At 23.6% G+C, this 21,018-nt stretch overlaps 12 protein-coding genes across 12 annotated transcripts; 6 read left to right on the top strand and 6 right to left on the bottom strand. All coding sequences in view use genetic code 12, as the record gives it.

The window, feature by feature from the left end:
- Positions 1 to 1,305: 1,305 nt before the first annotated feature.
- On the top strand, positions 1,306 to 2,976 carry SLY41 (Sly41p; the record flags this gene model as incomplete). Its single annotated transcript, XM_051763828.1, has 1 exon — positions 1,306 to 2,976. The coding sequence occupies one exon, from the start codon at positions 1,306 to 1,308 to the stop codon at positions 2,974 to 2,976; it is 1,671 nt and encodes a 556-aa protein (XP_051622317.1).
- Positions 2,977 to 3,104: 128 nt separating this feature from the next.
- Positions 3,105 to 4,013, bottom strand: YHM2 (Yhm2p; the record flags this gene model as incomplete). The annotated part of the gene is made up of 1 exon (XM_051763817.1): positions 3,105 to 4,013. One exon carries the CDS (start codon positions 4,011 to 4,013, stop codon positions 3,105 to 3,107), a length of 909 nt encoding a protein of 302 aa, XP_051622316.1.
- Positions 4,014 to 5,281: 1,268 nt separating this feature from the next.
- On the top strand, positions 5,282 to 6,715 carry SEC9 (Sec9p; the record flags this gene model as incomplete). Its single annotated transcript, XM_051763806.1, has 1 exon — positions 5,282 to 6,715. One exon carries the CDS (start codon positions 5,282 to 5,284, stop codon positions 6,713 to 6,715), a length of 1,434 nt encoding a protein of 477 aa, XP_051622315.1.
- A 1,924-nt stretch (positions 6,716 to 8,639) lies between these two features.
- Positions 8,640 to 9,926, top strand: FAD2 (Fad2p; the record flags this gene model as incomplete). Its single annotated transcript, XM_051763796.1, has 1 exon — positions 8,640 to 9,926. The coding sequence occupies one exon, from the start codon at positions 8,640 to 8,642 to the stop codon at positions 9,924 to 9,926; it is 1,287 nt and encodes a 428-aa protein (XP_051622314.1).
- Positions 9,927 to 10,027: 101 nt separating this feature from the next.
- Positions 10,028 to 10,693, bottom strand: KGF54_000322 (protein-S-isoprenylcysteine carboxyl O-methyltransferase; the record flags this gene model as incomplete). Its single annotated transcript, XM_051763785.1, has 1 exon — positions 10,028 to 10,693. The coding sequence occupies one exon, from the start codon at positions 10,691 to 10,693 to the stop codon at positions 10,028 to 10,030; it is 666 nt and encodes a 221-aa protein (XP_051622313.1).
- Positions 10,694 to 11,428: 735 nt separating this feature from the next.
- ARC18 (Arc18p) lies at positions 11,429 to 11,959 on the bottom strand (the record flags this gene model as incomplete). Its single annotated transcript, XM_051763774.1, has 1 exon — positions 11,429 to 11,959. One exon carries the CDS (start codon positions 11,957 to 11,959, stop codon positions 11,429 to 11,431), a length of 531 nt encoding a protein of 176 aa, XP_051622312.1.
- An 842-nt stretch (positions 11,960 to 12,801) lies between these two features.
- Positions 12,802 to 14,574, top strand: CDC20 (ubiquitin-protein transferase activating protein; the record flags this gene model as incomplete). The annotated part of the gene is made up of 1 exon (XM_051763763.1): positions 12,802 to 14,574. One exon carries the CDS (start codon positions 12,802 to 12,804, stop codon positions 14,572 to 14,574), a length of 1,773 nt encoding a protein of 590 aa, XP_051622311.1.
- A 98-nt stretch (positions 14,575 to 14,672) lies between these two features.
- On the top strand, positions 14,673 to 15,383 carry RCN1 (Rcn1p; the record flags this gene model as incomplete). Its single annotated transcript, XM_051763751.1, has 1 exon — positions 14,673 to 15,383. The coding sequence occupies one exon, from the start codon at positions 14,673 to 14,675 to the stop codon at positions 15,381 to 15,383; it is 711 nt and encodes a 236-aa protein (XP_051622310.1).
- A 352-nt stretch (positions 15,384 to 15,735) lies between these two features.
- Positions 15,736 to 16,626, top strand: AYR2 (Ayr2p; the record flags this gene model as incomplete). The annotated part of the gene is made up of 1 exon (XM_051763740.1): positions 15,736 to 16,626. One exon carries the CDS (start codon positions 15,736 to 15,738, stop codon positions 16,624 to 16,626), a length of 891 nt encoding a protein of 296 aa, XP_051622309.1.
- A 469-nt stretch (positions 16,627 to 17,095) lies between these two features.
- Positions 17,096 to 17,536, bottom strand: KGF54_000317 (uncharacterized protein; the record flags this gene model as incomplete). The annotated part of the gene is made up of 1 exon (XM_051763729.1): positions 17,096 to 17,536. One exon carries the CDS (start codon positions 17,534 to 17,536, stop codon positions 17,096 to 17,098), a length of 441 nt encoding a protein of 146 aa, XP_051622308.1.
- Positions 17,537 to 17,636: 100 nt separating this feature from the next.
- On the bottom strand, positions 17,637 to 19,095 carry KGF54_000316 (uncharacterized protein; the record flags this gene model as incomplete). Its single annotated transcript, XM_051763718.1, has 2 exons — positions 17,637 to 17,968; positions 18,936 to 19,095. The coding sequence occupies 2 exons, from the start codon at positions 19,093 to 19,095 to the stop codon at positions 17,637 to 17,639; spliced, it is 492 nt and encodes a 163-aa protein (XP_051622307.1).
- A 64-nt stretch (positions 19,096 to 19,159) lies between these two features.
- KGF54_000315 (uncharacterized protein) lies at positions 19,160 to 20,296 on the bottom strand (the record flags this gene model as incomplete). The annotated part of the gene is made up of 2 exons (XM_051763707.1): positions 19,160 to 20,130; positions 20,212 to 20,296. 2 exons carry the CDS (start codon positions 20,294 to 20,296, stop codon positions 19,160 to 19,162), a joined length of 1,056 nt encoding a protein of 351 aa, XP_051622306.1.
- Positions 20,297 to 21,018: the final 722 nt, after the last annotated feature.

Here is a 21,018-nt window from a genome sequence, read left to right as displayed (position 1 = left end):
AAATTTAATTTAATGATTGATATAATAAATGATATAATCAAATAAATAATATAAACTTTATATAAATAAATAAATATCTTATAAAAATTGAAATGTCTATTCAATTGTAGATTTAAATTTATTTTTTAATACTCTTAATTATAATATATTTGTATATATAATTATCCTATTGAGTTTGATTCTATTATAATAACTAATGTATATGTATTATATACTATAATATTACTATATTATATTATATTCTCGATTGTTGATTTCAATACATAGATAATAAGAAATTTATTACTTAGTTACGGATAAATAAATTAAAACAAAATAGATATAATCGCCCCCAACTCAAATATATAGAGTCACCAACGGGAGCCGCACCGCATAAATTTGTGTGGAATATTGCCCTTATTTACCTCAAGATCCGAATAGTATCGACTTAAATTCGATCCAACTAATTGAGAAGAATTTAATAAATCTTGAGAATTATAATGAACTTTACTGTAAGATAAGATATTTAATTAACAAATGTTACTAATCATTGTTAATCAATTGAATTGAAGAGTAGATTATAGATAAATTAATTATTCAATGATTTATATATATATGTCTATGTATATTATGTAGCTTATTTCGTATATAAATTTATTCATCAAATTCTAATACAGTAGATTTTGAGATCTTAGAAATTTATTATTCATTTAAAGATAAATCTACTAATAGATATAAGATTCAAACTCAATTAAACATTTTAATCAATTAAGATATTAATACTTGAATGTCTTTTTATTTACTTACTATTTACTATTTGAATCATTATTGAATGAAGTATTTGATATATACGTTATTGTAATTAGTTTAAACATCATTAACAACATATTACTATCTACTTACTACTATTATTATTATTATGTATTTATATTAGGCTAACATAAATTAAAATTAATATATCTGTGGTAGTGTTAAAATGTTCAAAATTTAAAAAAAAAGAAATTTTCTTTTTTTAATTAATTAATTAAAATATACGAAAAAAAAATTTAATAATAATATTTTACAACCAAATAGAAATAATAAATAATAATAAATAATAATAAATTATTTTTTACAACCACAATATTTTGACATTATTATATTTTGATAATTGATTCTTATAACTTGTTTTGTTATTTCAATATAATTATAGGTTTCAATCATTTATCAATAGATTTATTTCATTAACTATTCATTACAATTATTACTTTCGTTTTTTTTAATTTTTTTTTTTGCATTAGAATTTTAGAATTACCAGCACATTCATCAATACAAATAATTTAAAATATGAATGAAGAACAAGAACATTCAAATAATCAAGATTCGTGTAATGATATAGATGAAAATCATGAACGATTATATAATTCAAATATAGATTCGCAAATAAGACCACAACAATTACCAATTCAATCACGATCTCAAAATATTTCATTAAATTCAACTCCTTCAACTTCTCCTAAACAACCTATATATAAGAAGAAACATTCAAATTATAATAGAGTATATAATAACATTTATTCATCATCACAAATTAATCCAAATTATTCATCAACAAATTTATCAAAAATAAATCAAAATAATCAAAATAATGGTATATATTCTCAATATAATGATTCAAATATTTCAATAAATTCAATTCCAATAGCTTTACCTTCACCTCCATTATCTTCAACAAATTCTTATATTTCAATTAAAAATATTAATAATAATTTACCATTATCACCACCATACTCAGAATCAACTTCACCTGAACCATTAAAATTAGATTATAATAATTTAGAACATGTCAATAATAAATTATTATTAGATAATAATAATCAACAACAACAAAATATTAAAAATAAAATAATAAATAATATATCAGAAATTTTACCACCAATAAATTATAAAATTTGTTCATTATGTTTAATTTGGTATTTTTTTTCAATTATATCATCAAATTCAATAAAATTAATTTTAAATAATTATAAATATCCAATAACAGTTACTCAATTTCAATTTACAATGAATATTTTATTAAGCTTAATAATTTTAAATTTATCAAATAATTTTAATTTTATTAATAAAATTATACCAAATAGTATATTACCAATTAATAAATCAATATCAAATTTTATAAAACCAACGAAATTAATACTTGCAACTACTTTACCAATGGGATGTTTTCAATTTATTGGTCATTTAACTAGTCATAAAGCAACTTCAATGATTCCTGTTTCATTAGTTCATACTATAAAAGCATTAAGCCCAATTGTTACAGTATTAATTTATAGATTTTTATTTAAAAAAGATTATCAACCAAGAACTTATATTACTTTAATTCCATTAAGTATTGGTATTATGATGACTTGTTATAAACCTAAAAAGATTAAAGTAGTAATACCAGGTCAAATTTTAAATCCTGATCAAACATTACTTAATAATAATAATTATATATATGGTTTAACATTTGCATTTTTTTCAATGTTAATTTTTGTTAGTCAAAACATATTTGCTAAAAATAGATTAACTTCTGCATCAACTACTTCAACTTCAGAAATTCCATTATCAAAAGCAGGTACAAAAAAATTAGATAATTTAACTATTTTATTTTATTGTTCAATTGTTGGTTTTATTTTTACTTTTCCAATTTATATAACTTCAGAATTTATAAATCCAGTTTTTTCATTATTTCAATTAAATTCAAATATTTTATTTTTGGTAATTTTAAATGGACTAAGTCATTTTTCCCAATCAATTTTAGCATTTCAAATTTTAGGTTGTTTATCACCAATTGATTATTCTATTGCAAATATATTAAAAAGAATTTTTATAATTTTGATTTCATTTATTTGGGAATTGAAAAATTTTACTCCTTTACAATCTTTGGGATTAATTATAACTTTATTTGGATTATATTGTTATGATAGATGGGGTACTAAACGTAAAAATATTATAAAAGATATTGATGATAATTAAAGGTGGTTATTTATTTTAATTAAATAGGGATATTTGCATTATACAAAAAAAAAGTGATTATTAATTATGTTTATGTCTGTCCTTTTTGATAATTTATTCCATTTATTACTTTAATTTCTTTACTTTCCTTAATGTCCTGTACCTTCAGTATTTAACATTTTTTTAAAAATATCACCAAAAGCAACCATAAATACAGTTTGCCAAACTCCTAAACCAATTCTTGGAGTAACACCTCTATATAAACCTTTAATACCATTATTTTTATAAATATATTTAAAAGCACCCCAAACACTTAAATTTTTTGGTCTATTTGGATCATTAGTTTTACTTTGCATTTCAACTCTAATAACTTCAATTGGTTGATTCCATGCACTTAATCCTCCACCAATTACAGAAGCAAAAATTTTATCTAAATTTGATAATTTTTGATTTTCTCCTTTTCCAGAAAATTTTCTAATAGCATCTTCTGCTAATCTTGAAAAACCAAATCTTGAACCCCAATTTGTCATTTGTCTTATTGCAACTGCATTAACACCTTTATTTATACCTTTTAAACCTTCTTTTTTCCAAATTTCTTGAAATACTTGAAAACTTGTTTGTTGTGGTACACCAGTAGTTTTAGCTTGTTTTGCTCTTGTAATTTCAACAGTTTTCATACATGTACAAAATCCCATAGTTAAATATGCTTGAGCTAAACCACCTAATACACCACCTCCCATACCACTTATAAATGGTGAAGCTCCTAAACTTTTTAATCTATATTCACCTTCAGCACTTACAAATAATAATACTGCCCCCTTTGTACTTGCTTCAATCCATGCCCATGGTATTAAACCTTGATAAAATCCAAGTATACCACCTCTACTCCAAACTAATTTTGCAGCTTGAGCCATTGTTAAATTTCTATTTGCTGCCATTGTAGTTTTAATAACTTCTAATGGTTGACCTAAAGTTGTAACTTCAGACATATTCAAACCAGCACCTAAAAGAATATTTGAAAAACTAATTGGTTTTTTTTCAATTTTTGTAGTAGACATTTTGAATTGTGATTGTGATAGTACTTAGATAATTGGTATAATTATTAATAAGGAATAAATATATATGATATGAATAGATATTATTGATATTGGAATTAAGTTCACCAATCAATTGAATGAATTTATTAATTGTTCTTTTCCTATTGTTTTATATTAAAATATGAAATAAAACTGTGATAAATTTAAAGTTGAAAAAAAAAAAATATCTAATTTTATTTAAATTGAAAAACAAAAAAATTATTATTATTGTAATTAAAGTTTGGGGAAGAAAGTCTATTTAAAATTTGATAAATTAATTTTTTTAGATCAAAAGAGATAGAACAAAAGGGGACAATCATATAGATCAATTGGAATCATTCTATTAACTTTAGATCCATCAACTGTATTTCAAGTGACAAATCTTCTTCAGATTTTGTATTAATTCTTTGATTTAAATCTATTTAAATTTACATCTGATCCAATTATGTATATAATAGTAATAGTAAGAAGCTACAAACATATAATAATAAAGAAAAAAAAAACGAAAAAAAATACGAGGGTTCCAATTTTAAGCGCGTTATTTTTTCATGGATAAACCCGGTTTCGGACTAATTCGCATTTCCTTATTAAATTATTTAAGAATTAGTATATGGCTGCAAAATTTTTCTACTTATATAAACGTTGCAAATTCAATAGAACCAACCATAAAATTAGGCCAATCTGAAATAAAGAAATTATAAACATCACCAAGTTCATGATTTGAAACATGAAAGGTTAAATCAATTGCTTAATATAAATAAGCTTGAGAAATAAATTAGTATTGTACAAACATTAACTGTTACTTAAAATGCTATCTTATATTTAAAATGCTTTTAAATTATTAATAGCTCAACACTATTCAAATAGTTTTACAATCTAAATTTGTTGAACTTAAGCATTATCAAAAAATAGTTGAACCCTACTTTTTATCAAGGATCTTCCCCACTTTTTTTACAAACTGGTTTTGTGTACTTTTATTGACACAAACTAACAAATAATGACACTGCAATTAATTTTAAGACAATTAATATTTTGATCATTTAATTTAAGGCAAAATTATAATATTTGAGTCGCAGTACAAATAATTTATTACAATATAGACTATTTATTATAATATAATATTCATATATTAAATAACCTAATAGTTTATTATAATTATACATTTATATATATATACATATATCATTACATATTTTAAATTTTAATAACCAGCACACCAAATTTACAAAAGAATCATATAATCATTCAAAATGGGGTTAAAGAAAATGTTTATGAAAAAAGATCCAACTGAACAAGAATTACGAGAAGAATTAAATAGAGTTGGTATATCAACAAAATCAAGTAATCAAAGACAAGAGAAATTTGGAGCTTTTAAACAATACGCTCAAGAAAGAGCTCAAATGAAACCTGGTCTTGCTCCTGTTAATCCATATGCAAATGTTCAAACTAATGATCCAGCTTCAAATCCATATGCAGCTAATAATAATAATAATAATCATAGTTCTCAAAACGGTAATAATCTAGAAAATAAATCATATCAGAATGGTTCAAGTCCATACTCATCATCAACAAATACATCAAATCCGTATAATAATAAAAATGTTAGTCAACTGTCACTGTCAATGTCACTGTCAAGAACTTTAGCTTCAGATCCATATGCAATGCCAACAAGAAGAGATCAACAATCTCAAAGACCATCTAGACAACAACAACCACCCTCACAAAATAATATACGAAATAATTCTCAATCTCAAAATGTCACAAGAATGTCAACAAGACAAACAACAAATGATACAGAATCATCATTAGATCTTAATGCAATATCATCACATCAAATGTTTAAAAATAATAAACCTTTAAAAAAACAAACTTTTGAAAATGATGATGATGAAAATTTAGATTTAAATGATCAATTTATTCAAGAAGAATATAATGATGAAGAATTAGATTTGAATTTAGAAATCCCAGGAGAAGAAGAACAAATTAATTCAGAAGATGAAGAAGTTGAAGCAATAAAACAAGATATAAGATTTATAAAACAAGAATCAGTTCAATCAACTCGTAATACTTTAAGAATGGCACAAGAAGCAGATGCATCAGGTACAAATACTTTAGGAATGTTAGGATCACAATCAGAAAGATTATTTAATGCAGAACAAAATTTATTATTAGCTGATACTCAAACTCAAATTGCAGATGAAAAAGTTAAAGAATTAAGAAGATTAAATAGATCAATATTTATACCAGCTTATGGTAATCCATTTAATAAAAAATCAAGATTAAGACAACAAGAAGAAAATATTAAAAATAAAAAAATTCAAGAAAAATATCTTAGAGAAACTAATAGACAAGGAATGTATGAAAGTGAACAAAGATTAAAACAAGGTTTAATGAATAATGCAACAAATAATGAAATTCATCAAAAATATAAAAATGAAAAAAATTTAAATGAAGCTTCTCGTTATCAATTTGAAAATGATTCAGAAGATGATGAAGCAGAAAAAGAAATTGCTTCTAATTTAGATCAAATTGGTAATTATGCAAAAAAATTACATGGTATTGCAAATACAATGAATAAAGAAGTTGATAGTCAAAATATAAGATTAAGAAAAATTGAAGAAGATGCTGATAAATTAGATATTAATGTTCATATGAATAGTACAAGATTAAGTAATATTCGTTAATGAAAAAAGTAATGATAAAAAAAAAAAGTGTAAAAATAAGATATTATAATGAATTATAAAATAGTTAATCGTGTTTAATATAATAATTTTTAATAATAGATATTCATATATATAATTGTTGAAGTAATTGTAGTTTATTTGCTCCCTTCATTAAACTATTTATTGCAGTTTAATAACAAATTTAAATACAATTAAAACGTGATTCCTAAAATATTCGTAAATTAAAAGTAAAAAAAAAGCCTTCTTTTATTTCTTTTGTTTCATAAATAAATCAATCAAAGAGTAGTTAGACCAAATTCATCAAAAATAAAAAACTTATTTATATAAGCATAGAATTAACAATTTGGATTACTTCGATTATGTTAATATTTCGTTCTTTTTTTTCAAGTTTATGTATTTAGAATAGAAAACATGTTAAATTATGTATATAGAAATAAAGAAAACATGTGTCAAGAAAAAAAGTTTAAATTTTCATCATCTTTGAATATTTAATTTTTAATTTCAGGCAAATTAAAAATATAAAAAAAGGTGACAGAATAATCATTACACGTACATGAGAATAATTGACTACTTGAATCATAAAATTCAGCCCTTTAACTCCTTAAAATTTAAGACAATGTAGAAGTTGATGATATTGATTAGAGCTCATAATCATTTGTTGAGTTTCTTTTTTTCTTTTTACATTTTAAGCATTAACAAATAAAATTTTTTTTTTCTTTCAATAAACACTCAAAAAAAAAAAAAAAAAACNTCTTAACTCCAATATCTAATTCTAATTGTGTACAAATATAAGTTGGTATAATAATTGTAGAATCAATTTTATTATAAAATACTTAATACAATTACAAGAATAAACCAATTAGAATTATTACTTTAATAAGTTATTTAAAATAAATATTATTTTAACATTAATTATTATATTTTATAATCTATATTATAACATATAATTTATATTGTGTAATAAAAAAGAATAAAACAATCGGGTGCCAACAAATTATAGTAACTTTTGTATTAACTTTATATAATTAAATTGTAATTGTAAATTATCAAAAAAAAAGGGGGTTACGTTTTCCCTTATTTTGATTAATACAACATTGTATAATTATATTAAGAAAGTTCTTTAAGATGTCTATATTTCAAGTTAAATAAATTGATAAAGTACATTCAATTCAATTATAAATTCAATTTAATTTAAAACCATTTTAACGAATTAAAAATTGAAAATAAAAATAAAATTAAAAAGATCTACAAACTGTCAATAAAAATCAATATGTATATAGAATAGAAAAAAGAAACGAATCTTCTTTAAATTCTTTAATGATTGGATTTTATTGAAATCAATGAATTACCCAATTGTATTTTAATAAACTTTGAATAAATTATTATTCTCTTATCATCCATCTCTACTATTATTATTATATTATAATGTAAGATTTATTATTAATTATTAATGTCTTATAATAATATTGAAATTTTAAGTATGAAAATAAAAAAGTGGTTTTATTTTTTTTATTTTATTTTATTTTTTTTTCATCTGATAAATAAATAAAATAAAATAATAAATTCTAATTTATTTATAAAACCAATTTTTCATTCATCTTGAATTTTTTTTTGAATTTTTTATCTTTCTTTATCTTATCTTCATATTTTCATTCAATCTTTTTTTTTTTTTTACCTTATTCAAACTTTACAAATCATTCATTCACTTTTCATTTCCATTAATATTATATATATATATTTTTAATTAATTTCAAAATATATTCATTTTGCAGTCAAAAAAGTTTTATCAACAAACCACGTTTATTTATCTGTTTTTTTTCAAATATTTACAACCAAATTTTTTCAAACAATTTCCATTCATTTAATAGAAATATAGATACATTTAATACAAGTTAATCCAAATATCTAATTAAAATAAAAAAAAATGTCAGCGGTAACTTCATCAATTTCATCATTTAATTCAAATAATGAGAATAATAATTCAACAAAAATTAAAAAATCAGGTAATGTTGCAAGTTTTCAATCTACTCCTTCTGGTTATCAAACTAATTTAACTGCAATTGATACTTATGGTAATACTTTTAAAGTTCCAGATTATACTATTAAAGATATTTTATCAGTTATACCATCTCATTGTTATGAAAGAAGATTAATTGAATCATTTTATTATGTTTTTAGAGATATTTTTTTTATGTTAACTTTAGGATTTATTGCAAATAATTATATTGAAATTTTACCAAATCAATTATTAAGATTTGCTGCTTGGAGTGGTTATATTTGGTGTCAAGGTTTAATTGCAACTGGTATTTGGGTTTTAGCTCATGAATGTGGTCATCAAGCTTTTTCAAATTATGGTTGGGTAAATGATTTAGTTGGTTGGATATTACATTCTTATTTATTAGTACCATATTTTTCTTGGAAATTTAGTCATAGTAAACATCATAAAGCAACTGGTCATTTAACAAGAGATATGGTATTTATACCAAAAACAAAAGAACAATTTTTAAAAAATAGAGGTATTGAAGATTTAGATGATTTATTAGGTGATTCACCAATTTATTCTTTATTAACTTTAATTTTTCAACAAACTTTTGGTTGGATTGCTTATCTTTTTGCAAATGTTAGTGGTCAATCATTTCCAAATTTAAATTGGTTTCAAAAAAGTCATTTTAATCCAAGTTCAGTCATATTTGATAAAAAGGATTATAATTATATTTTGTTGTCGGATCTTGGTATTTTAATTCAATTTACTATTTTGTATGTTTGGTATAAAAATTTTGGTGGATTTAATATTTTGGTCAATTATTTTTTACCATATTTATTAGTTAATCATTGGTTAGTATTTATTACTTATTTACAACATTCAGATCCTCAAATGCCACATTATGAAGCTCATCAATGGACTTTTGCTCGTGGTGCTGCTGCAACAATTGATCGTGAATTTGGTTTTGTTGGTAAATATTTATTCCATGATATTATTGAAACTCATGTTTTACATCATTATGTTTCAAGAATTCCATTTTATAATGCAAGAGAAGCAAGTGAAGCAATTAAAAAAGTTATGGGTATTCATTATCAACATTCAAATGAAAATATGTGGGTTAGTTTATGGAAATCTGCAAGATGGTGTCAATTTGTTGATGGTAAAAATGGTGTTTTAATGTATAGAAATATTAATGGATTTGGAGTTGATCCAAGAAAGGAAAAATAAAATATCATTACACATGAAACTTATTATTAATAGATAGTTAAATCAGGACACTTAACATTTTAAACATTCTATGTACATATATTATATACTATATAAATTTATTATTTAATAAACATCCAAGTTGATGTTGAATTTCGATAATTTGTATATTTATCTCCAAAGAACTTTATTAAATATTCTTCTTCATATTTGATTCTATCTTTGAAAAATCTCCATAATATTATTATACCAACAATTAACATTATTATATTACCTAAAATTATTTGTATACCAATAAACCATAAAAAAAACCCCAAATAACTTGGATGACGAATATATTTATAAATTCCATTTGTAACTAATTTATGACTTTCTTTACCTTGTTTTTGAACATAATGATTAAAACTTTCTTGAGCAGTAAACATACTTAAAAATCTTATAAATTGACCTAATAATAGCAAAGGAAATCCAATTATATAAAATTTAATTTTAAAAGGTGATATAAAATATTCTATAATAGATGCAAAAGTAATTATATGAAATTCTTTATCTTCCAAAATAAATGAATCATCATCAACTTGTGAATTATTAAATAAATAAGTACTTAAAAATTCTAATGAATGGAAAATACAAAGAAATTGTAAATATAAAAATAATGCAAAATGTTTTTGATAATAAATTTCTAAAATTGTTGATGTTGTAAAAACAACTCCTATTGAAAATGATTTAAATCCAATTATTAGTAGATTATTTCTTGTTGGATCATATCTTGATAGTAGTTCACCCATTTGAAGATAAGATAAAGGAATATTTATTTTGGTTGTCAAATTTTTTTTCTGTTTTTGCAACACTTCATTTCTTGCATGAAATATACAACAACTAAAGTAAATTTATTAGAGATATATGGTGTTTGTTTTATATTAGGCTCATTATTTACATTAGATATTTGGTCAATTTTCAATTCTAAAAAATATGTTTTATTAATTATATATTTTATTTGTTTAAAAATTTATTTTATTTTAGAATTTATTAATATTGTTTTATATCAACCAAGTTCAATTACATCAAAAGCCTTTTTAATTTATGGAGTGAAAGGTAATAATGAATATTGGTTGATGCAATGTATTACCATATTGGAATATCATTTTGGATATAATCAAAAGACTTCCATAATTTCAATCTTGGGGTTAATTTTAATTTGTGTTGGTTTATATATAAGACATTTAGCAATGAAACAATGTGGAGATTCATTTAGTCATTATATTGCAACAACCAAAAAAACAAATCATCAATTGGTAACCACAGGAATATATAATTGGCTTAGACATCCAAGTTATTTTGGATTTTGGTTATTTGCTATAGGTATTCAATTATTATTAAATAATTACTTCAATTTAATAATAGATTTAATTATATTACATTTTTTTTTCAAAAAAAGAATTAAATATGAAGAATGGATATTAATAAATAAATTTTATGGTAATGATTATAAATTATATCAAAATAAAGTGGGTATATATATTTTATAAACTTTTATTCATAAATTTTCTTTTAGTGAAAGATAACCAATATTTACTTGGTATATTTGAATCATCTTTATAAATTCTATTTAATAATCTTTCAGCTAATTCTTGTCTAAATTGAGTTAAATAACTTCTTAATAAATCAGCATCAGATCTTGTTTTTGGTGGTAAATATAATGAATTTAATGGGAAAGATATATCACCAGGTAATGCAAAATTATCAAGACTTAAATTATTTAAAACTCTAGTTGATTCTTTATGAGACATTGTTTTTGATATTTTACTTAAACAATCACTTGTAAATAATATTCCATATATTAATAATCTATCTGCATTTCCCTTTATTTCAAAATTTTTAAAAAATGAATTTGCTCTAAATAAATCTAAAGTTTCTTCAATTATATCATAATCTGAATTTGATTCAAATGCTGGTCCTCTATATTTTGTATTTAATGGTAATAGTGATAAGTTACCAATTGTTCTTGTATCTTGTGATTCTTCACCTAAAAAAGTAGAATGATATGCTGGCATTGATTAAGTTGTTTTATATTTGTGGTTGCCTTAACTTAGATTGAATTTAGAATTTGATAATCCGGTTTTAATAATTGGAAATATACTTGATCAAAAGTGCACTACTTTGTATTTGGTAGCAAAAACATATACAATACTTAGCTTATTTAAAGTCGATTAAATCGAACTGAATTCAATGAGAGAAGGTTTAGTGAAATGTCTGATACCTTTAGCTTGAATTAAGAAGAATTTGAATTATTAGACATTAAATTTGTTTGTGTTTAAATGCTTGATAGCAAAGTTTTGCCTCATTATTATTTTAATTATTATGTATATTTTGCTGCAAAATGTATACAATCGACATCAAATATTTGAAATTATCATTAACTAAGTGTGTCAATTGCAATACCTAATACAAACATTTCAATTTATATAAGTCCATCAACTGCCCTTCACCAATTCAAACTTAATAATCAAATTGAAACTCTTGAAATATTACAATTTAAAATTTACGGAAAAACTCAAATCTAAATTGAGTAACACAAAATCAACTATTTAATAATCAATCAATTTAAACCCAATTAGTATAAATTATAAACAAATAACTATAATAAGCAGAAAAAAGAAATTTTAAATTAAATACAGTCTTAAAGAAAGAATATCAAAAAAAAGAACTAAACTTATTTGAAACAGCCATTTATAATTGAAAGCAAGTTAGTTTATTCGATAAAGCAAACACTTAAAAAAGCAATTACATTATTACAATTTTTATTTGGTCCATCATATAATTAAGTTAATTATATTTTCACCATCATTTTATTACTTCTTTTCATTACTTTATGTCAAAAACTTTAATTTAAATAATGTCAATATCAATTATATCACCGAATAAACAGACGACGCATAACGAAAATCATGAATCTACAAAAATTGAAAAAAGATTTATTAGTGGTCCAGTATCAATATCTGAACCATTATTATCACCAAATAAAAGACAATTTTTAAAACAAATGAGTCCAAATGTTACAAAGAAATATAAAATAATATCAAATGAATCAATATCAAAACCACCAAATTTAAAAGAATCAAAATTTCAAAGACCTCAATTACCAACCTCCTTAAAACCTTTATTAAATAAAAGATCAAAAACTACTTTAGCATTACCATCATCAAATAATACAAATAATAATAATAATAATAATGGAAATAATAATAATTTACCGTTTACTTTACGTAGATCAAATTCATTAATTAATAGATCATCTAATTCAGAAACTTCAATATCTGATAGATTTATCCCATCTCGACATAATTCAATTACTGGTAAATTAGATTCATCAACTCCACAACCAGCACCAAATGCATCACCAGAAACTCATATAAAAGCTCAATCATCAAAAATATATCAACATCATGTAGCAGAAGCTTGTGGATTAGAAATGAATTCAAGAATTTTGTTATATCAACCTGCACCACCTGAAAGAAAAAAACCAATTAATTTATTATCATCACAATTTAATCAACAATCATCAAAATTATCCTTGAGTAGTGGTGGTAAAAATTCACTACCTCCTTCAATTGCTTCTGCAAGAGCTAAAAAAATACCATCAGCACCAGAAAGAGTATTAGATGCTCCAGGTATAGTTGATGATTTTTATTTAAATTTATTAGCTTGGTCACTGTATAATCTATTAGCAATTGGATTAGAAGATGCTGTTTATGTTTGGAATGCATCAACTGGTTCAGTTGGATTGTTATGTGAATTACCTGAAAAAAAATTAGTTACATCAGTTAAATGGTCTGAAGATGGTTCATATGTTTCAATTGGTAAAGATGATGGATTAATTGAAATTTGGGATATTGAAAAAAATATAAAATTAAGAACTTTAAATTGTGATAATCATTTAACAAGAATTGCTTCTCAATCTTGGAATCAACATATTTTAACAAGTGGTAGTAGAGTTGGTAACTTATATCATTCTGATGTTAGAGTTTCTTCTCATATTATATCAAAATTAGAAAATTCTCATTCTTCAGAAATTTGTGGTATTGAATATAATAATCAAAAACAATTTGTTACTGGTGGTAATGATAATGTTGTAAATATATGGGATATTAGAAATAATCAACAACCAATTTTTGTCAAAAATAATCATAAAGCTGCTGTAAAAGCATTATCTTGGTGTCCTTATCAATCTTCGTTATTAGCAACTGGTGGTGGTTCAACTGATAAAACTATTAATTTTTGGAATACAACTACTGGAGCAAGAGTTAATACTATAGAAACTGGTTCACAAATTTCATCATTAAATTGGGGTTATGCAATTGGAACAGGAATGGAAATTGTAGCAACTCATGGATATCCAACAAATAGTATATCATTATTTAGTTATCCAACTTTACAAAAAACTGGAGAAATTACAAATGCTCATGATACAAGAATTTTAAATGGTTGTTTAAGTCCTGATAATTTAACTTTAGCAACAGTTGCAGGTGATGAAAATTTAAAATTTTGGTCATTATTTGATTTAAAAAATACTCCAAAAAGATATTATGATGAAGATAATTTAGATGATTTAAATGATAAAGATTCAAATGAACCAAAAAGAATGAAAAGAATGATGAATTTGAGATGAAACTAATGAATAAAAAAATTACTAAGTAAAAAGTTTATTATTTTTCGTATCTATTTTGGATTCTCTTTTTTAATTCTCTTTTTCTTATAATAATAGTAATGCCTCGAAGTCCTACTAATACATTAATAATTACAAATTTAAAAGATGAATTACTACTAAATCCTCATCCATTGATTGATTTTATATCAAAAAGTTCATATTTAGTTGAATTAATAGTATTATCAAAATTATCAAGAATAGTTATAATATGTGAATCAATAGAAATTTCTGAATCATTAAAAAATAAATTGTTAAAATGGGATTCATCAATAAAAATATCATTTACAATAAAAGATAATAAATTTGATTTAAAAAGACTGGATTTAGATAAAGCATTACAACAAGAAATTAATACAGAAATTAATTATTTAGAATTACCAAATGATTTAGATTCTAAAAGATTTTTAATAAGTCCACCAATGAGTCCACAATCAGAATGGAATGATTGGCATAAAATTGAAGATGGTCCAAATGAAAAATCAATATATTCACCAGAAGAATTATCAAATTTATTATGGGAAAGATTAGGAGGATTTGAAAGTGAATTAGTTAGAAAATTTCAAAATGATGATAATAACAATAATGAAAATCAATCAATACAACCAGAAAAAGAAATAGATGATAATAAATTTATAAATTATAAAATTGAACCAGAATTATTATTTAAAGATGTTGAAAATGGAGTACCTGCAATAATATTAGATAAAAGTGATAATTCTAAAATTAATGATACAATTATACCAAAAACTTTTATGCCACCTCCTATATAGATTTATGTATTAAATATACTGATATTTCATCTTTAATATTTTACGTCGATGACTTTTTTCCCTCGGTCGGTAATTATCACATTCTTCGTTCTAGCTAAATTAATTTAACTCAACAAAAAAAAATTAAATTCATGTGATTTGGTAGCATCGTAGATAAACAAATTAAATTTTATAACTAAATTTAGATAAAAATGAATTTAAATAAGAAAGTTAAAAAATGGGGTTATAATAAATAAATTAATTTATATTTAAATATTATTATTGTTTTAGATTTAATATATATTTAATTTTTAAATAATGAATTAATTAATATTTCATTTTCATTTCAACGTTTTTATACATTCCATTCATAATGTCAACTAAATATGCTCTTATAACTGGAGCATCTTCAGGTATTGGATATAGTTTAGCAATTGAATTATCAAAAAAAGGTTATAAAGTTATTGGTTGTTCACCTCAACAATTTTTATTTAGTCAAAAACCATTAGAAAAAGAATATGGAATAATATCATTACCATTAGATATAACAAATATTGAACAAATTAAATCTACTTTAGTCAAAGTTGAAGAAATTACTGGAGGAAAATTATCAATATTATATAATAATGCAGGTATATCAATAGCAGGTCCAGCAATAGAAATTGATGAAGATAAATTAAATAAAATTTTCCAAGTTAATGTTTTAGGACAAATTAATATGACTAAATATTTTGCTCCATTAGTTATTAATGCAAGAGGTACAATTGTTTTTACTTCATCTGTTGCTGCAAGAGTTCCTTTATCTTGGGTTTCTGCTTATAATTCAACAAAAGCTGCTATTGATGCTTATGCTTTAACTTTACATGGAGAAATGAAACCATTTGGTGTAAGAGTTCATAGTGTTATTACTGGAGGTGTTGATACTGCAATTTGTGATTCAAATAATTTATCAACTTTAGATGAATCTTATTATAATGTACCAGGTGTTTATGATTCAATTAGATCTTCTTCAATGATGAGTAGAGAAACTAATATTTCACCAAATGAATATGCAAAACAAGTTGTTAAAGATTTAAGAAAATGGATTGATCCAGGTTTTAATTTATATCATGGTAAAAGAAGTTATTTTTTACATTGGATTAGTAGATATTTACCTTTATGGTTAGTTGAAACGGGAGTACAAATTCATTTTAAACAATATAAAGTTTTAAAATATATTGCAAATTTAGCTAATCAAAAAAAATTTGTTAAAAAAAATGAATAGTTTATATCTTAGTTAGATCTTATAATATTTTTCAATAATAATTATTTGTTTTTAAATTAATTTATTATTTAGTTCTCTTTTCTCTTGTGTTTCAGATAATGCGATTAATTAATTATATTTTGCAAATAAATTCGTTAGCAATTTCCAGCGAAAAATGGAAATTTTTTCAATTTTGGTCTTAATTTGTTGAAAAAACTATCATTTTATTCTCTCAGTCTCAGTGATTAGTGAAAGAGTTATCGATTTTCTCTTGGAATGAAATTGAACTCAACAGAATGAGATAAATATGATTATCAAGTACTTTTGAATAATTACACAAAATCAAAACGAAACGTTATAGATTTTGGTTTTCAGATTAGTAAATTTTAGTAAACGCGAGCAAATACATAGTGCGTAAAACCTGGGACAGCGTAAAACCCTAGTGGCCCACCTTACTAAATCTATTATCTCTAATTATTTATATGACAGACTATTTACCAGTTGTACCATTTTTATTATTAACATTATTACTTAGTGATTCAATACCTTCTATCATTAATTGTTTAATAATTGTATTTGCTTCTTCAACTGATTGTTTTGTTAATCCTTTAACTAGTAAATATAATTTAGGTTCTTCATTAGGTTTTGGTTGTTGTCCAGATTGATGAATTTTACCTCTAGTTGTAATTGAAGTTCTACTTTCATCTATAATTCTTGTTAAACTTTCTCTTTGAACTATTTTCAATGGAGCTAATTGAGGTAAATCATTGATTGCAATTCTACTATGAAATTTACATTTATCCGGACCTGAAGATTCTGGTGAATTTCCTCTAATTATTTCAAATGTAGGTAATATAAATCCTATTGGAGATGGTGATTGTTGTTTGATTGGAACTTCTTCTTTTTCTTCTTCAAGTGTTTCACCATACATTTTTTTTTCCATTTTCTAATTTTTATCTCTAACATCTTGTAAATTATCTAAACCTTTACCATCAAATCCAGAATTTGTTTTAACATCACCAGATTTAACTTTATTTGAAAAATCCTTCAGATATTTTTAGTGACTCTGGAGGTATATCTTTTAAACTAGATTTTAAACCTTTCACCAATATTATGATTTCTTTTTCTTGCAGTCTAAACACAAACGTAATTCCTTCACCTTTTGCTCCTGCTCTACCAGTTCTACCAACACGATGTACGTAATCTTCTAAATGACTTGGTGGATCAAAGTTTACTACCAAAGATAAATTTTTAACATCTAATCCTCTTGCAGCAATTGAAGTTGCAATTAATATATTTACTCCACTATTTGGTGATGAAAATTCTTTTATAGCATATTTTCTATCCAATTGATCTTTACCACCTGTTGAAATATTATAACTCAATAATTACTAATCTTAGAAAATAGTTTTAAACTTTATTTTTGTGTCATATTTTTTAAACAATAAGGCAGTTCATTTGGCTGCAAAATAAAATTAAAGTTGTAAACAAATGACTAATACAAATAAATATTGTGTACTTTTTCAATAAGGGATTTAATGAGTCACTCCTTGATTACTGATTAAAGTATTTCAATTACTAATTTAACAATGAGGGATTTATCTTTTTACTAATTGATTATTAATTTATTTTTACTTATGACTAATTTTTATTACTATTAAATTTTTATTATTATTATTATTTTTATTTATTACTAATTTTTACAGTCTATTGTTGACTAAGTTTATTAAGTTTTACAGTCTATTGTTGACTAAGTTTATTAAGTTTTAAAGTCTTTTGTTGACTAAGTTTATTAAGTTTTAAAGTCTATTATTGACTAAGTTTATTAAAATATTTTTATTATAAATAGGTTGGCATTTTCCCAGCTTCTCAAATTATTTTTAAGATTTTTATTTTTAGATTTTTAGATTTTTATAATTTTGTTTAATCAACTAATATATTATATTATAATTTACTTTAAACTAAACTAATGTCTCAAGCTAATACTGCTGGTATTAATTCTACTGCTAATGTTAATGAAGCTGGTGCTCAAACAACTCTAACCTCATCACACCACCATGTGTTGAAACACAAGGAAATTTGTTCAGTAGAAGATTTGAAACCATTTTATCAACAACTGATTGTTTTTCAACAAACACTAGAACTTTATCATTCTCATTAATGGCGGATAACATGTCATATAATTTCTTTCATCTTCACCATCATTAAGCAATACAATTTTTTGGTCTACTTTAGCAACAACACCAATACCACCAACAACTACCTCGATGGGATCTTTTAGTATATGTTTAGCCAATGCCTCTAATTTTTTAGGAAAAGTAGCTGAAAACAATACTGTTTGTCTCCATCAGGTCTAATTTGAGATAAGATTTTATTTATTTGTGGTTCAAAACCTAAATCAAACATTCTATCTGCCTCATCCAATACAACAAAAGTTGTGTTTTGTAAAGATAAATCTCTTCCATTATTTGCTGCTAATAAATCAATCATTCTACCAGGAGTGGCAACAATAATATCAACTCCTCTTTTCAACTCACTAATTTGATTTTCAATTTTAAAACCACCATAACAACAAACAATTTTTTAATCCACTTTTTTGGAAAAAATTTAAAACTTCTTGTTCAATTTGTAATGCTAATTCTCTTGTTGGACATAAAATTAATGCACTTGGACCAGTATTAGCAGCATTAATATGTCTCATCAATGGAAGTACATAAAATGAAGTTTTACCAGAACCTATTTTTGCAACTGCAATTAGATCACGACCTGATAATGCATTAGGAATGGATTGAGATTGAATGGGTGATGGTTTTGTAAAATTTAACTCATTTATAACAATTATCATATTTGAAGGTAGTATTAGTTGAGACCATTTCGTAAAAGGAATAGGAATTTTATCTCCTTTAACTCTTATGTTATCTAGTTCCAACCTTAAAAGTTCTATTTCTTCATGTGACATTAGTGACATTTCAAATGGGACCTGATAAAAATTTTTTTTAAACGGTTTATAATTGATTTTAGACAGATCTATTTCTTTAAGTATTTTGGTATTTCCCAATTTGGCTAATTTTGAATCTATTCTATTTTGTAAATCTTCTTCTTTTTCGTCTTCTTCTGAAACTGAATAAATTTGAACTTCTTCTTTTTCAATTAATGTTTGTTTTGAGTTGTTGTTATTTAATTGAATTATGAAAACATCCAATTCATCCACAGTTTTTGAAGTATCTTTTATTAATACATTGTTCTCAGTTTTGGGTACTTCAAATTTTGGTTTTTTTCTCAAATTTGAATGATTTTCTTCTCCTTCAAATTCTATTCTTTTTCGTCGAAATGGTCTAACAGTTGATGCTTCTTTGGAAATTGATATTGCGGTTTTATCTTTTGAAAGTTGATGACTAATTGTTGAAGTTTGTTGTAAGTTTGACGAAGGTACATTTTTTGGAAATTGTTGTGCTTGTTGCTTCTTTTTCCTCCATGCTTGTAATTTTTCTTTTCTTTTTCTTTGAGTTTCATCTTCAATTGTATCTTAAATTTTCATTGATGGCTTCTGTTCTAATGGAGGTTCAGCTTGTTGCTTTTTCAATCTCAAAGCCTCCAAATGTTCACATCTATTTCTCAATTTCTCATTTTCATCATCTTCGTCAATTTTTAAGTTAGTATTTTCATTAGTTGAAACAGAATCATGAGACATGATATTGTTATTTAAATATATACCTTTAAAAGTACTGGGATTTTGATTGTAGTGTTTGTAATTTAAACATAAATAATCTAAACATACGTAAAGTCTACAAATTAAATTTCCAAGTTATCTTAAATGTTTTTAATAGATATAATATATGAGATTTGATTTACCATAATGAAATAGAATCAAACAAAATAACACTATTAACTAATCTAAATAAAAAAGGGTTTAAATAAATGAATTAGAAGAAAAATATCTTATTCTCAACTATCAGTTGAAATCTGATTTATAATAAATTGATTTGATAAATTGAAAACACTAAAAATTTTTATTCAAATTATCATTATTAAGAAAGTCAAACTTTAAACATACCGTCTTTATATGCATGAAAGTAACAACCATTCTTCATTGAGCTAATATTGTAGTTATATACTTAGAGTATATAGAGAATAAACATATTGTAGATTAAATTTTATGACAAATTTGCAGCCAAAAGTAATTAAATCAAAATCTTTATCACTATGCAACACTTTTATTTGATTATGCTTGGGTCTTTTAAAGCCTATGATCTATTACTTTATTGATCGATTACGATTATAATGAGAAAATTCAGTGACAAACTTTAAATTGATAAGATTTTGGATGTTGCGGTACGGATGTTGCGGTACGGATGTTGCGGTACGGATGTTGCGGTACGGATGTTGCGGTACGGATGTTGCGGTACGGATGTT

This window comes from Candida jiufengensis (genome assembly GCF_024610255.1).
Source record: "Candida jiufengensis strain CBS 10846 chromosome Unknown scaffold8, whole genome shotgun sequence".
In the NCBI taxonomy this organism is placed as follows: Eukaryota; Fungi; Ascomycota; class Pichiomycetes; order Serinales; family Debaryomycetaceae; genus Lodderomyces; species Lodderomyces jiufengensis.
This window is presented reverse-complemented; position numbering and strand designations above follow the sequence as displayed.